Source organism: Seriola aureovittata, chromosome 9, assembly GCF_021018895.1.
Source record: "Seriola aureovittata isolate HTS-2021-v1 ecotype China chromosome 9, ASM2101889v1, whole genome shotgun sequence".
Taxonomy (NCBI): domain Eukaryota; kingdom Metazoa; phylum Chordata; class Actinopteri; order Carangiformes; family Carangidae; genus Seriola; species Seriola aureovittata.
Genome location: NC_079372.1, coordinates 357737 through 374736, shown reverse-complemented (window position 1 = coordinate 374736; position 17000 = coordinate 357737). Strand labels below are relative to the sequence as shown.

The window sequence follows — 17000 nt, the reverse complement described above, 5'->3', positions numbered from 1 at the left end:
GCCAAGCCCCGCCCCCCAACCGTTATTCGCTGCCTGGAGTTGGTGCGGAACTCCAGTCACAGAGGTAAGCTCAGCACTTTTCTGCTCATTAATTCAGCTGTTCACAGTGTCCGTCACTGTGTCTTTACATTAAACTACTTCGACACCACTTGGGTTTAGTGTTTGTAAAGTTGCAGGCGGCGGTTTGCACGACCTGCGGACATACTAGCAAATCTAAACAAACAGTAACGGTGAAGTCCTGAAATAAGTCTTAACACTGCCGTCACCATTTGCCTATCCCCTCTAAAGATTTGAAATACAGTTTTAACGTCTTTTCTTGATGCCTCTGAAGCAATTAAAGTATGTTTTAATGTAGAGGAAATGCGTCAACACATGTAGCTATGTGCTGCAGTAGACCCACAGACCCTTAACTGTTATTCTGATAAGATCGCGGTTACGAAGTTGGCCTTTCACCGTTAACATTTCGTTCAAAATGGTCTTAAAAGATGAGTTTAAAGGTTAGTGAAAGTTATAGTATCGAAGTCTTTCCCGATTGTGACTTATTTGATGTCTCAGTTCATTACTTTATTATTATTTCTGGCTGTTTGTTGAGGTCAGGTTGACACCAGCACTGCTCGTGAGTGCCTGGTTTATTGATATGACCTAGTTATCCCTCCCTGCGTGGCCTGAGCGACAAGACCAGAGAGTTCGTAGCAACCTTTGCTCCTTAACATTTTGCGACATTGCAGAAAAAAGCAGAACACAGCTCGGGGGACGAACATATGGTCGACAAGAGAGGCCGCTCAACTTCAGTAGTTTGGAGATGTTTTGGCTATTTATAGTACGACAAAAAAACAGCAATGTGCACTGCAAACTGACACATTCCATCAAAGTCAGGCAACACCACAAACCTGTTTCATCATTTCAAACAATATCACCCATAGAACACACAGAAAGTAAGAAATTACAGGCCCAAACTGGCGCCAGGCCAGTGCAGATCTTCACCACAGAATGGTCTCTTTATTTTTGTATTTATTTTGCAGTCTGAGCCATATGACCTGTGCTGTATCACACTGCAGAGCTTTATTTTCTATTTACTTTGAGTAAAAAGGACTGAAAAGGATTTTGATTTTAATCATGCATATTTTGAATGTTTGTACCTCAGAGTTTTTAAATGTTCTGCTCTTTGTCATGTTCTGACTAAATAGAACAATTTAAAACCACAATTGACTGTCTGATTTCTTCAACTTTCACTCAGGAGCAAAAATCAGCTCTTAAAGCTGAAAGAAATAACGATGTGGCATTTGTCGTGATAAATATCGATATCAACTGATATGGAAATTTTCATTGTGATTCCAGATTCAGCCTGCCCATTCCAGTATGTCCTTAAATGTGTGTTGTTGTGATTTCTAGTGAATGAAGAAAAGCCCTTCCAGAACCAGGATGTTGTGTCTGGCCACATTAGGCCAAACTGGTGCCCGACGAGTTTTGACTGCGACTCAGGGGAGATTTATGAGGGGCAGCACATGTTTTTGTCACTTTGTCCCCGAGACCCAAACCATTGGGCCTTCCTTTTCCTGTTCCTCCACCAGCCATTACAGATACTTTGGTGCCTCAGCTGCTCATTGCAACTCTTCATCATCACCATACCAGAAAAAACCATCTTACAGTTACATAATTGTTGGGGCGGGGTCAGCAGGCTGTGTCCTCGCCAACCGTCTCACAGAGGATGCCGATGAGTCTGTGCTGCTGCTGGAGGCTGGGCCTAAGGACATGCTGCTAGGCAGTTTACGACTGTCATGGAAGATCCACATGCCAGCTGCGCTGACCTACAACCTTTGTGATGACAAGTACAGTAGTTAAATTATTTCAGTTGTTTTTCACTGGTTTTGCCTTAGTGTCCGTCGTTAATTATTAGACAGTACACAGTTTGTTTGTCTGCAAACACAAATTACGTCAATGTTTACATTGAAGTGTTGAAAATGTGTAACATTTTGACTTTATGTGACTTTTAAGTGACACGTTTATGTTAACAAATTAATCATCAACAAACATCATAACATTTATCACCTTAATGCAACATACTGGTCCAGTAATTTGATATCAGTCCTGACATAAATATGTATTAAGTCAAGTCAATTTTCATTTATGTAGAGCCAAAGCACAAGTTATCTCAAGACACTACTATTAGACTTGTTTTTCATAAGCAGTACACATACAGATATTTGCTCCAGTTGACGCCAGGCTGTATTTCTTTTCGTTTCTCTTCAGGTATAACTGGTGCTACCATACTTTACCTCAGACCCACATGGACAACCGGGTGATGTACTGGCCAAGGGGCCGTGTTTGGGGTGGGTCCTCTTCACTCAACGCTATGGTGTACATCCGTGGACATGCTGAAGACTACAACCGCTGGCAGCGAGAGGGGGCTGAGGGCTGGGATTATGAACACTGTCTGCCTTACTTCAGGAAAGCTCAGTCCCATGAGCATGGAGAAAATAGGTACCTAACAAAAATATCTGGAGGGTTTGTTTTTTAGTACCTTTTGATTTATGTCCAGATAATTTTAATATGCAGGGACCAAGTTTGAAGTGGAATCCTTCAGTCATGTTAGGGCTTCAAAATGCATCATGAGTAATCAGAAAGTGTCTTATCAATGTGCAATGACACAGTGACGATCTGAAAACATGAGAGTGAGCGCATCACCAATCTAATTTCAGTGCAAGAAACTGGCCAACCTGGCCAGTCAAATGAAGGATGTAGATAGCAGCTCACACATTTACATACTTGTTAAAAATAGCATGATTTGGAAATAAGATATCACAGGTGAAAGTGATACATATGTTTGTGTTATAGTGAAAGACAGATGTTATTGTACATTTAGTGAATGTGTTTTAATCTGTCAGAGACTGGATAAGAAGTCTGTCATGCCTTACCTCCATGGGAAGCTAATCTTTCAGTATTGGATTAATGAAATGCTTCCAGTGAGTAATAAAGCACCAAATCATGTCCATTTGTATGTGTTTAAACTTTGCAGCATAATAAACACATACTCAGTATGAGGTCAGTGCCAAGCCCTATTGTTGTCGGTATTCAGGAATTGTTGAGGTGCAAACCGCTTCACATTTTAGTTAAAAGAGCATGATGTCAGGTTTAGAATACCTGTGAAGTCTCCATTTAAAGGCTTATGTTAGATCAGCCTTATACAGATACATTAGCTATAAATATATAATAGTATAGTATATGAGAATTGGGAGTTCAGATCAGTCCCAGTGAGCATAGCTACTGTATTTTCACATGCTTCTTTATATGTGTCAAATGTTAACAAACAGCTTCAGAAATGGTTTTGATCTGATAGATGTTAGAAAGATAAATATTTTTTCTTCCTCCGAGTAAGTGTAGGTAGAAGGGTCTTAGCACATCTGTTTTTCAATCTTTGTGGGGACCCTGTCATCACTATTTATTCATAAGCTCTGACTGGAGAACTGTCATGGAAGTAAACAAAATAAAGTTCTGAGAAATGTACACAGCTGTCGGCAGAAAGGTAGCACTGCCGATATTATAATGATTAATATCTTTGCAGTATTGATCACTGATTACCTGAACATAATTCCTACAGACAAATTATGTTGTATTTTCAAATGGAACTGTTCTCATCTTGGTGAAATGTTAACTTTGTGCTTCTTATGTGTACTGTAGGTACCGAGGTGGCAGTGGACCTCTTCATGTGTCCAGAGGGAAGACCAGCCATCCTCTTCACAAGGCTTTTATTGAGGCGGGGCAGCAGGCAGGGTACCCCTTCACTGATGACATGAATGGATACCAACAGGAAGGCTTGGGCTGGATGGACATGACCATTTTTAAAGGTTTTTTGAAAATAAAATTACTATAATAAAAGGATATAATTAAATATGCAGCATTTATACGGTATGCCTTTTATGAACCGCTCCTTGATATTGTCTGCATCTCACTGCCCAAATCTGTCCAGGGAGGAGGTGGAGCACAGCAAGTGCCTACCTGAGACCTGCTCTGGCTCGGCCTAACCTGGAAGCGGAAGTGCGCTGCCTAACAACCAAGATCCTGTTTGATGGAAACCGTGCCGTGGGAGTGGAATACATACAGAAAGGACAGAAGAAAAGGGTAAGATGGACAGAATTCCCAACATTTTATAAGAGCGGAAAATTATGTTGTGAAAGGTGATATCAATAAAAACTTGATGAACTCACAAAATTGGAATGAACTTTCATGTTTGAATGTTTGACATGATTTCATTTGATTGTATGTAGATTATTTTTAGGCATACAAGTAGTGTGTATATATCAGGAACACCCAGAGGGAATTTCATTACTTTTGTCACACATCACAAAACACATTTTTGTTCATAACTCACAAATTCATACACTAATTATGACACAATTTAGCTCAAATGTCCCTAAGGATAAAATTAGGTGATAACATTTTATATCCAAATGGTCAAAGGTGAGTGACAACATAATGTTCTGCAAAAACATTTCTGGCCTTTATTCAGTGCTATAACTCAGGAAGGGGAGACCATATTTCCTCTAACTTGGCTGGATCACGGAGAAAACAACCACATGGCGGTGATTTCTACTTTAGTGAACTAACTAACTGAATGGATTGCCAAGAAATTTGGTAAAGATGTCAGTGTTGCCCAGAGGATGAATCCAAATGACTTTGACTTATTTTTCCACAGTTCCTGGACAGTATATTCAAATGACTTTGACTTATTTTTCCACAGTTCCTGGACAGTATATTCAAATGACTTTGACTTATTTTTCCACAGTTCCTGGACAGTATATTCAAATGACTTTGAGGTTGACATTTCCATTTTACAATTGTCATTGTGAGCAAGTTGGCATGCTGGCATTAGCATTTCTCTGAAAGCACTGCTGTGCCTGATCACAGAACCGTTGGCATGGCGTGTATACTCTTAATCTTGTTGAATGATTCACTCATCAGTTTTCCTGTTCTCTCCTCAGGTGTTTGCAGATAAAGAGGTGATATTGAGCGGAGGAGCGATCAACTCCCCTCAACTTCTCATGCTGTCTGGTGTAGGAAATGCCGATGACCTGAAACAATTTGACATCCCTGTGGTTCAGCACTTGCCAGGTGCATTTTATGGTCTTAAGAGATTTTTTTTTTTCATTTCAACAAACTGAACTGAAATGGAAAAAAGAAAATTGACTTCAAACACATTCATTTTCATCTGTTTTAGACCAGATTGGTTTTAATGCCTGTCTGTGTATATTGACTCATATTCTTCTGCCTGTTGTTCCTCAGGTGTTGGCAGTAACCTGCAGGATCATTTGGAGCTGTATGTCCAGCAGCAGTGCACTGAGCCTATCACCCTGTACAAGGCTCAAAAACCTTTCCACATGGTCAAAATAGGCCTTGAGTGGCTCACCCTGTTCACTGGTAACCAAAGGCCCCTACACATGTATATGGGAACACATACATTCTCCTCAAAAATAATGCATTTCTGTGAGATTATATCACTAAGTACACTTTATTTTTGGAAATGTATTCATATAATTTGAAGTCCCCTTCCCTAAATTTCACTTAATCTGTGCTTTTCATTGATCAGGGAATATCAGTTATAGACAGCTATGGTTAATATAAACTCTGTCTTAAAATATAGCATTAATGGAGTTTGAAGAAAACTGCTTTTCCTAATTAACATGCATGCAATATTCACAGCATGGTTTTCTACAGTCTCTGCAGATAAATTATTCTGTAGATGTTACGCATTGATAATAACGTCTTCAGTTTTTTCTCAACCTAAATGATAACTAGCCAGATTCCAGGAATTATTCATCTCCGGACTGAGCACTGCTAACATAAGTAAACCACAGAAAAATAAGCCTACCAACTGATGTCTACTAACTTTTTTATAGATTAAGCACAAGTCCTTACAGCTAGATAATTATGTATACACAGGAAACAGCTGGCTGTGAATCTTTGGGCTGACACTTCTGCACAGGGTTTGTTTGCCTGCAGCACTGGTTGATTGTAAGACACAGTCATGAGCAGGGAGAGCCAGCTATTTGTGCACCATAGCACAGCACACGTTCGCCCAGTTGCTACTTTTTGTAATTCACAGCTGTTTTCTTCACAACAGTTCTTTTAAAGAGCTGTCCTAATGAGGAATCAGAAAACATATGGTGAAATTACATTAACTGTCACAGAATACAGACTGTGGGCTCATGGACAAGCTTGGTACGTCATTGTGGTAGGAAGTTCTGTCGTGTCGACAGTAGCTTCACAATAAGGAGCAGGAGTGGGAAGGGGCAGGCTTTTAACGACACAAGTCTTAAGGCTGTCGCAAGTCCTAATACGCATTCACTATCACAAACACAAACTGCATAATTCGAACCACTGGCAACAGACACCAACAGTCAAAACAAGAACAGTGACTGAAATATCTCAAAAACAATCTGCTCATCACAAACCTCCATAAACACCCAGAGTCATATGTTCTTATGTTAGAAAGATAGATGTCACCTGTGTGTGTGTATCCCTTAGGTTATGGAGCCACAGCCCACTTGGAGAGTGGAGGGTTCATCCGCAGTCGGCCGCACATCACACATCCCGACATTCAGTTTCACTTCCTGCCCTCACAGGTCATCGATCACGGACGAGTTGCCTCTAAGATAGAGGCGTATCAGGTGTGTGTGGTTTTTGTTTAGGAAATGGAGCTTTTTGTGCAGGTAGAAAATGTGATGGAGGTTTAATGAGAAAGTAATATTAATATTGACATGGGTGTGGATGGCACTTTTGATGTACAGAGAAATGTGTGTCTGTGTTCTGGCTGTTAACTCACAGAAAATGTCAAGGAACAAATGGATATACAGTCTAATGCACCTGTACACACTGACATTACCCCAGTGTTAGTCATGACTAGAATACAAGCTCATACAGTGCACGTGACACAAAGGAGTGTTTACATTGTCACACATGCCATTCCATGGAAAACCAATGTTACCTCAGAAAGTCAATGAAACAACAGGAGTTTGGCCTTGGCCTATTGACATTTATACTGAAGCATTAATTGAGTCCCACATTTTGTGCACAATGTATTTTTTAATGTCTGAACTCTAAACAGGGAAATATAAAGACATGTCAGGCTTCAGCAGAATTATCATCAGGTTATTTTTGGTTAAAGAATCTGCAGGTTTGTGATTTTACAAATTAATGAACGCAGGTTACCTAAACAGCTAGAAAGACAATGAACCAGAACACATGTATATACAAATATGCACTGAATGTAGTCATGGTCAAAATCACATAGTGGTTGTTTTACTTGCACCACTACTTACTCTTCATTTAGCAGGAAATGACTGTTTTTGAAGAAACTTTCCATTGCACAAAGATGGTGTAAAGCTTACCATGGGGCTTTTGCAAGTCTGTATTAATAGTGTTCACATACCAAACTATGTGGTACAAGTCATTATGGCAGGAAGTCTCATGTTTCACTATTACATTCAAGTCACTGAACCAAGCACTGGTTTTTTCTGAAAAATAAAAACCTGATGATATTTGAAAAAGGAGGATCTTTGAAGAACATTTGCTGATGTTCTGAAGCCGTTTCCAGAACCCCGACAGAAGATCTCTCTTAGACTGAAACATTGAGTTGTTAAATTCACTTTGCTGGCAGCCATCAGTACAGTGTGCAGACTTTTTGTCTGACTTTTACCTCGAGCTTGTTGTTTTTGTGGAAGTGTTTTACATGTGTGCGCTCTACAGTGTTTGTCTTCAGATTCCACGAACACTTGTCTGGATGAAAAAATATTCTGTCGGCTGCATGATTTAAAAAAAAAAAAAAAAAAAAAAAAAGATTTTAACCCATGAAATGGAAACATGCTTGTCTACAATTACACTTTATTGTATTATTTAATTATCTTGCTCTTTTAAATATCACTTGTTTTTTATTGTTTGTGTTGTAGGTTCATGTAGGACCAATGAGAAGCACTAGTACCGGCTGGATGAAGCTGAAGAGCACCAACCCTCTGGATCACCTGAATCTCCAGCCAAACTATTTGTCCACTGGTAAGATTCCGTCTCTGAACTCTGAACCTAACATCACAGGTTTTTTGATCTCTCCATCATTAGTCTTCTCAATCACTATGAGGCCTCCCCAAAGAACATCTGTGTCCCTGGATGTACTTTTTGTATATTGTAAAAATTGTACATTCTGCTTTGACTCTTCTTTCTGACAGCTGAGAGGAAGGATGATAGTAATTTGAAAAAATTCTACTTTGTGCTTTATTACTGTAACTCTGAATACATATTGAATGTATATTCACATCTAAAAGCGTAAAAGTCTAAAAGTGTATCTCAGCAATGTGGAAAGTTATTTTGAATTGAAGCTTGGAGTTGGGTTGACTGACTTATAGATCATTTAGCAGAATTTTAAACTGATTTATAAAGCCAGTTTTTGATGTTCATCTTCTTTATCATCTGCTCTCCTCTCAGATATCGATGTGTGGGAGTTTAGGGAGTGCGTTAAACTCTCCAGAGAGATTTTTGCCCAGAAGGCCTTCGACCCGTTCCGTGGTCCCGAAGTCCAGCCTGGTCCTCAGGTCCAATCCGACACCGCCATCGATGCCTTTGTCCGCCAAAAGGCTGACAGCGCCTACCACCCATCCTGCACCTGCAAAATGGGCTCTCCCTCCGACCCGATGGCAGTTGTCGACTCAAACACACGGGTTCTGGGTTTGGAGCGGTTGCGTGTGGTTGATGCCTCCATCATGCCCAGCATTGTCAGTGGGAATCTAAACTCTCCTACTATCATGATGGCAGAGAAGGCTGCTGACATCATCAGAGGTCGCCCGCCTCTTATCGACCCAGGAGTTCCCGTGTACCAACCGCCGACACTCGACACACAGAGATGAATTCTGAGTTATGGGTATGTGTGGGTCAGAAACAGTTCTTAACACAATAGGCAAAAACAGCAGTGAACCACTTATCGTGTTCTTGATTGTGAGATGATCATTTATCTTTTTGATCTGATTCTGTAAATTAATAATCTGAGCATGTTGTCTTTCACCACATCTGATTTGAACACAAGGTAACATATCGGTGTAAAATGTGGCCAATAGTCACAGGTTAACAATAATTATGAAGGTTTGATGTACACAATCTAAATTCATTGCCAGAATGGCGTTGAATACAGCTGATATTAGCTGTTTACATCTGAAATTAATAGTATTTCAATTGTTGCCATGACTGTCTTCTGATGAAGAGACGGTGGCCTTGTCATTTGTCATATTTTTCTTTTTTTTTTTTTTCAATGATTTTGGATTTGTTCCATTGCAAATAACATATGTATTTAGTAAACTTAAAACTGATTGGATAAAACTTGCAGGCTCCCTGATAATGGTTTCCTCTTCTACCTCGATGGTGAGACCAATGACTGAAACTGTTTGATGAGTCAACTCAGTTAACCTGAGCAGACAGAAAGAGACTGGACTAACCAATACGAAGATAATAATAACCAAGATCAACAGATTTGTACTTGTGCTTAAATGTACTTCTATAAGACACTTGATTTTACATAGAACTTGACTCAACTTTATAAATACTGACATTTATATACATTTATAGAGTCAGCTGTGTGCTGAAACGTCATGACAGCACAATGTGGTTGCTAGGAAAGACGATGAGCATTTGCATAATTACTGTGGATGTAATGTATAATAGTTCTGGAGAAAATTTTAGTTAATTTCCCTTGCATTACATTGTCAAATATGAACAATGCACCGACTTGGACGTTAGTGTTAATATGTGCATGAATCATGTTTTTCACCGACTACAGTGATTTATAAGTCTTAAAAGAAATCCAATCCATAAAGAATGCCTATAACATTTTTTTAGGTAACATTTTTTTAGCCCACAGCAAGCATTCAAGCCAAGTACCACAGCATGTGAAATGTTTTAAATGGGTCTCAAGTTTCACAAAGAGAAAAATGTGATCTCTGAAGTGATCATGACTCTTGTTGTCTGCCTGATCATCATTTCATGCAGTGTTTATTTGTTTTTTCTCTGTTATCTGAGTTTATCACAAACATAACATCCATGTTGCTTCCTGAGAACTTTCAGATTGAACACTTTGACAAAATACTGTTTTCATAGGTTTGTTGCACTCGTTTTAACACAGTGTGAAGATTCTAAAAAACAATAGTTCTTTAAATCCACCTGTAAAAAAATAATTTTGCCTCATCTCTTGTCTTATCTGACAGTTGAGTCTTAAAACAGTTTGGAGCCTTATCTCCAGCTTGACAGCAAATTGCATCAGTTCTCTTGTGAATTCCACAGTATGCATGCCACCCCTACCAAGTGTTGAAACCTGAGGTTTAGCAGGTTACTGATGTATTAAATGTGCATTAGACAACAAGGTGTGTCTGCCCCAGCCAATAAGAAACAGGTAAAGTTAATAAGTAACAAATAGAGGGCAAAAGACACATCTATCTCAGACTCAACAGCCCCTGACTTGGGTTTTTTAAATCTTTGGAAAGAAAATGCTCACAGCTCATTTTCTGTTTTGTCTGGGTTCAGAAATGGATTCAGTTCGTTCTGATCAGGACGTCGACTTGATCCTGACAGCAGTAGAGATTAAATGACTCACCCATATTCTTCCCAGGAAAGTGGGCTTGTTTTCTCGCAGTGATTGGTAAACATCCTCACTTTGTTGATAAAAAGACTAGACAGGCAAACTTGTCACAACAGAAGGAAACAGGAACGAGAGAGAGGAGAATCCAATTGTGGTGATACCAAAATGAAAATGGCCACACAAAAAAAAAAAAGAAAAATCAGTTGCCTATTTGCATTGCCCACCAAAATATGATGTAATTACACTATGATAGCCTTACTTGAAGCTATTACACTACTCTATACATGGTTCTAGATTTCAACAGTGGAATGATCAAGCTTTTACTTCTGGCTAGTCTGGCGGCTGTTGCAATAAATAGAAAGTAAATCTCAGACTATCAAATCTGGGTAATTATTGTGTTGAAAACACTATATTTTAATATTGTCTAAAAACTAAAAAGATCTTTGTAGACATCACGTTTTTCTATGTTTACAAATAAGGTTTTGAAAATGATTATGTGTAACTGATCAGATCAAATGACCTTGTTAAGAATGATAATCTCTGTGAATACAGTATGTGACCGATTTCGATTTGGTTCAACCAGTTCTGATAACATTAGAGTTGAGCAGATTTTTAATTTTGAGACACTGAAAATCTTTCTTGAAATTAAATTCATTTTTTTTGTTATCAGCTCTAATGGAAACAGCCAAATGCTAAAATGAAATCTAATAGTGTCTTATTAAGCTTTGCACTACGCTATGAAGTTTCCTAGCTCAGCTTCATTCATGACAGTTATTGTTTACATTATATGCAGCCTTGTACAATATTTCTTGAATGTTTATATCACTTGTGTCTTAATGAAGGAGTAACACATGGATCATAAAGGGGAAATGATTGTGAAAATTCATAGAGCTGGACAACAGTCCTAACAAAGATCCTAAGCAGGTTCATTTCAGGCGAGAATTCATATGTACAAAACAGGGTTTTTGTGTTGATTAGAACAAATTCTAAGGTACAAGTACTTATGCTACAAAGTGCTATATTTTTTTTTTTAATTTTCATACAACAAATGGGTAGAAAGCAGAAATGTTTAAATTCACTTACTTTTTACAAACACTGTGCAGATTTTATACATTGTTGTCATTTCCTAAGCATCTGTAAAGCAGTGCAACAGTACAAAAAATAAAGCTGTGTGTTGCACAACAAAGCTTTGGGTTGGCAAATTTTGTCATTTCGCTTCTTTTAATGAAAATTTGGACACATCTGGAAAGTTGTTCCTGAAAAGTCGAGAGGTTTTATTGACTCATGAAGTAAATCTGAACTGTATCTTTGTCATTATTTTTATTTTGTTTGTAAAACCAATTAATGATGACACCGAAACACTCAATTTAATAAAACATTTGGTATTGATCAAGTGATTACTATCTGTGTCGCCCATCACTGTCCTCCCCATGATCACTGTGTAAATGTCAGTCAGAGATCAGAAACTTCAGGAGCTGAGGAAAACATGGCCGACTCTTGAGCAGGAGGGACGTAATTCACAGAAACCATGACAGGTTTAATCCCCAAAACAACCAGAGTGTCAATCACACGGTACAAGACGCTGCAGCTCTGCATTCTGCAGGGTGCATAATCTACTGCTCGGCAGTTTCAGAGGGATATGCAGCAAAAATCTAAATCTGTTCACAGCATGTGTGTAATATGGCTTTTGAAGTGCTCATAATTACTCTACTTTTCATTTAAAACGTCATTAGAATCCAAGACAGTAAAACAGAATCTGCTGGCTGTATTTACACAAAATGATGAGATTTTCAAAGTGGAAAATGTGTGATTTCTGTATGCGAATTGTGTGATTCTTGATTCTTTTTCTGAAGCTGGTTGTTAAGATTTCAGCACTGCGCATTCCAGAAATCACATCAGTTGAGCACTGAGATTACTTTGCTGTCTTTAGAGGTTTTTAACATCTCAGTGTGCTTCTTAAATAATCATTAACCAACCATAATGTAGAGTTGTGGAACACCCATGTGGCCAATCAGATCAATCACAGGAGAAAACTATGAATATGAAAGCATTTTACATTATTACTACTTTAGAAACAAGTTTACTTTCATTTTGTGGAAATTCAGCCATTGCCACACAGTTTCCCTGACACATTAACCAACACACCTGGATAGGTACCGAGGTAATAGCAATAATATTTGTTAAAGGTCTTAATTAAACACAATTTACATGCAGTTAGAAAATGCAGAAGTCATATTTATCAGCAGTATTGGCCACTAAATCCTGTATATATAAATCTTCTGGAGAGAAGAGAGGAGTGCACTTACAGTACATGCAAAGAGTTTTCCAAATACCAGCTCATGTCCTGTTTCAGGTGAGATTAATATGTATATAAACTGTATCATCACAACACCGAACAGCAAACTTTCGTCTCAGTATCTGCATCAATCATGTTCAGACATTGTGCACCAGAAGAACTGGTGCACACCTCAGAGAAAACATTTAAAAATGAAAAATTATTATTTATTAAAAAATGATTTGGAAAATCATTGGAATATTGTGCATGTAAATGCACTCACTGATCACTTGATTTGGTTTTATATTTGAAGGAGCCCTTTGTTTGCCCTGACAACAGTATTTAGACTGAGAAAAAAAGAAAAGCATGATCACCCTGGGTTTTTAAAGGCTGACCTGAGGACATTTTTACATGTGGCAGTGGTAGACAAACACTGGAAAGTGGTGGAGCTGATGTGCAGAATAGCAGGTGAGAAATGTTGCCTCTCATCAGTGTTTTTACCTATGAGCATGTTGCGTAGTTCTCCTTTCAGACAAGCAGCTGCTTTGGACATCTTGTGCACTCAAACTGGTGCTGGAACAAAAAGAAATCCTACAAATAAACACCAGCAGTTAACATCAATCATTTCACTCCAAGAACACTCTATATACACTCAACAACAATATACTTAATTTATATATTGTCAGGAAAAAAAAAAAATAAATAAATAAATAAATAAATAAATAAATTTTATATATATATATATATATATATATATATATATATATTTCTATGGTGTGTTTTGATCTGTTTACTTCATCTGACTCATCATGAAACAAGCACTCAGGTGCCAGAGAGAACAAGCACATTGAATGTGACAATAGATTCAAGGGAACACCAAAAAGTGTTGAGCCAAATATGGCTTCAGCTATGACGAAGGAATCTCTGGATAATCTTTGTTGCCTTGTAAAAACATATTATTAATCAAAGTTTCATGCAGCACTGAAACATACCATACTGGTAAGTCTCACATGACGCAGTGTTATACTGTATGTGTCATAGGGCTGGCACTTTTTCAACAATGTGTGAAAGAGTGTGAGTAAGGAATCCTTGCATATTCTGAGTGAGCCTTAACAGTCTTTACTCACAGTTTTCAAGGGGCTTTGGGTTAGCGATCACTATAGAAATAAGTCTGTGATATTGTAATAACTTCATTTTTCTTTGTTTTCATAATGGTCAAAGCAGTAAAATTAAAAAGTGTGTACGTTTTTGGTTAAGTAGGTGTTTTGTTGGTATAAAGGGGGGAAAGACTTACAACATGTTTCTGTGTGTGTCATTTCAGCATACACATGAAACAGAAGGATATGCCTGAGGAGAAAGTCTTTCTCACTGATATGTGATTTCCTTTTCAAGTCAAAACTGGAAACGAGCAACATTTAAACCCTGAAACCCTGAACTGGTGACCAAGAGCAGCTCCCAGATTCACCGGGTGGAATGGCTTATGGATCAGCTTGCTTTCCGCTCTTGCTGAGATGAGTTGAAATAAACTATGTGATAAACTGAGGATTTTCTGTTTGTTTGTTTGTTTGTTTTTGTGTTTGGTTTTTTTGTCTTATCTGAGTTATAGAGACCAAAATATAATGTGAGGAATGAGCAGCAGATCAAAACTGTGTCTGTTATTATGAGCAATGAAAGGTTAAGATCACACATAGTGTATACATGAGATGAAACTTGAATACAGGGAATCTTGGAATCATTGGACAGGAGAAATGCAGCTTTGCAAAGGCAGCTCACATATTTTATCTTATTTTTTAAGATGTCAAGGCTCACTCACTGGCCTGTCACTGGTGTTTGTCTCTGATGTTCAAACTGGAGGACAGAATGTTGTGGAAAATTTTTTTTTTTTTTTAATTTTTTTGGTAAAGTCTGTTTTGCATGAAACATTTCACACAGTGTAGTCTGTGAGTGTTTAGAACAGTGGCACACAACAATGTGGGAGTCATGGCCTTGCTTATGCAAAGTCACATAGCTTTAGGAACGTCCAGCAGAACAATGACAGGCCAACAATCCCAACATTGTTCAAACAGTACTTTATGGATGCAAATGGCCTCACACTAAAGCTGAAACTGTGAAATTTAAACTGCTACTCTTTGCCAGATCCTGTGTTTTGGAGACCAGAGACAAAACAAAAATACATATGTACGCATAACCAAGCACACACAACCAAGCACTTACAGACTGCACACAACTCCCCATACTGTCGGGCTTTTAGCTGCTGGATTCAGTGGATGTTGTTGGGAAAATTAACTTGACAAGCTTTGGGCTGGCTTTGTGAGGCTGCCAGATTATTCTGCTCCATCAATTCACTGTTAATAATTGAAAAAATGGAAAACAACTTAAAAGGAGTGTGATGAATCCTGGCAGGTAGTTTGATTGCCCACTGGTTTCAATATTTGCTGAATTCATCCTAGCTTTTCCATGAATATGACCATTTTTCTCATCCCTCTGGCATTTCCATTTTCCACTTCACAGAAAGAGAAAACAAGGCACTTTGTTCTCTTATCTGTTCATGTTTTACGTTTTTTTCTGTCGGACGCAGGACGCACTTGAACAGAGATGTCCCCTAAATGTGGAGCAGAAATGAAAATTCAATAAAAAAAAACCCGAAATAATCCGCTGTGAGCCGCTGCTATAGTGACGTGATGCATATCATCTCATCTGTTAAGTCCTCCTCGCATTTCATAGCCATGTACGGCTCCTCATCGCTGTAGTCACGGATACTGCAGTCTCTAAAATGTGTGGCGGCATGTGGGTCTGAGGTGACGTTCCCTGTCCCCCCATTGTTGCCATTACCCGTACTCCCATTCAGAAGATTACTAGCAGCACTATCCATCTCGTCAATGGTCATCTCACAGGCATCCGCAATCTCATGTTTGGTCGCTGACACAAACTTGGGGTCTTTGGCGTATTTCCCCAGACCCTCAGAGATCAATACCTGAGAACCACAAGAAAAAAATCATCACAGCTGAAAACTGGTGAAATGACAAGAATGATTTTATCAGTAAGCTTACATCAGGCATCACCTGTCAGAATCTGTCAGCATCAGGAACAATTGTTGCTTTTTAAACTGTGTGTGCATGTAGATGTGGGTGTTGAGTCAGTGTGTGCACACAGGACTAGCTGTTGTTAATTTGGAAATCATAGTGAAAACCTGAATGAGGGAATTCAGGTAACTGAGTACTGTGCTCGTGGCTACTCTGTAGGTGAGCATGAGTGACTGGAATGAATATGAACTAAATTGATACTTTGGGTTTTCTTCGAGGCAGATCAAAACTAAGAAATGTTCAAATAAAATGTGGATTTTGGCAACAGGAGAGTGCTCAGTATTTGACATTTGACAACATAACCTCCTAATGTATACTCACAGCCTCCACCAGACTGTTGGCACTGCCTCTCTTCTGCAGGAAGTGTGTGCAGCTCTCTGCAGGTAGCTGCAGACGTGATGGAGAGTGGCTGCGGGTGGGAGGGCCATCCTGGCCTTCTGTGTACCATGAGCTCCTCTTCACTGCTCCAGGGATGCTGCCAACACTGCCAGGACTGCTCCAGTCCACCTGAGTACACACACACACACACACACACACACACACACACACACACACACACACACCAGCAGAGACACAAATTTATTACTGGTATTAGATTGATTTATTATAACGAAGTTGATTCATTGATTGATATTGGTCAGCAAAAGGTTGATCAATAGAAAGAAATTACAAATAATTAAAATTATAAAGAAAATTAACAGTAAGCCAGTTGTAGCTTTGGTATTTCTTACTAAACCAGTCTTACAATAGACAAAAATCAGCAGATTTTTGAACAGAAGTTTGGTCCGGTTCAAAGCAACACAAATAGTCTTCATCTAATTCTATTGATGGCAGCACTAAAGAAAAAGGGATCAGACCTGTATGAGCGGTGTGTAGCAGGGCGAGCAGTCCAGGCTAATGGGTGAAGCAGGAGGCGTGGCCCAGGAGCACAGCGACCTCGTCGGAGACAGATGGTGAATTCTGCTAACATCGAGACCAGCCACAGCCATTACCTGATGTTGGAGTTCAAAGAACATGATGATAAAGAAGACTC

At 38.9% G+C, this 17000-nt stretch overlaps 2 protein-coding genes across 2 annotated transcripts in view; one reads left to right on the top strand and one right to left on the bottom strand.

Moving 5' to 3' along the window:
- The first annotated feature begins 14 nt into the window (after nucleotides 1-14).
- On the top strand, nucleotides 15-12007 carry chdh (choline dehydrogenase). Its single transcript, XM_056384106.1, has 10 exons — nucleotides 15-64; nucleotides 1393-1829; nucleotides 2251-2481; nucleotides 3679-3845; nucleotides 3968-4119; nucleotides 4980-5109; nucleotides 5281-5415; nucleotides 6523-6665; nucleotides 7944-8046; nucleotides 8473-12007. Exons 2-10 carry the CDS (start codon nucleotides 1396-1398, stop codon nucleotides 8889-8891), a joined length of 1914 nt encoding a protein of 637 aa, XP_056240081.1. The 5' UTR covers nucleotides 15-64; nucleotides 1393-1395; the 3' UTR covers nucleotides 8892-12007.
- Nucleotides 11911-17000, bottom strand: part of cacna1db (calcium channel, voltage-dependent, L type, alpha 1D subunit, b) — a 153515-nt gene continuing 148425 nt past the window's right edge. Inside the window, exons 50-52 of the mRNA XM_056384105.1 lie at nucleotides 16825-16959; nucleotides 16289-16474; nucleotides 11911-15858 (exon numbers count right to left, since the gene is read on the bottom strand). Of these exons, the coding sequence (XP_056240080.1) occupies nucleotides 15553-15858; nucleotides 16289-16474; nucleotides 16825-16959 (627 nt within the window). The 3' untranslated portion in view covers nucleotides 11911-15552. The remainder of the gene's footprint in view (nucleotides 15859-16288; nucleotides 16475-16824; nucleotides 16960-17000) is intronic.

Bases quoted from the DNA above. Each gene is read 5' to 3' on its own strand.
- chdh (XM_056384106.1), top strand. From the start codon at position 1,396: ATGAAGAAAAGCCCTTCCAGAACCAGGATGTTGTGTCTGGCCACATTA. The intron at 1,830-2,250 runs GTACAGTAGTTA...GTTTCTCTTCAG, and splicing joins TACAACCTTTGTGATGACAA to GTATAACTGGTGCTACCATA. The intron at 5,110-5,280 runs GTGCATTTTATG...GTTGTTCCTCAG, and splicing joins TGTGGTTCAGCACTTGCCAG to GTGTTGGCAGTAACCTGCAG.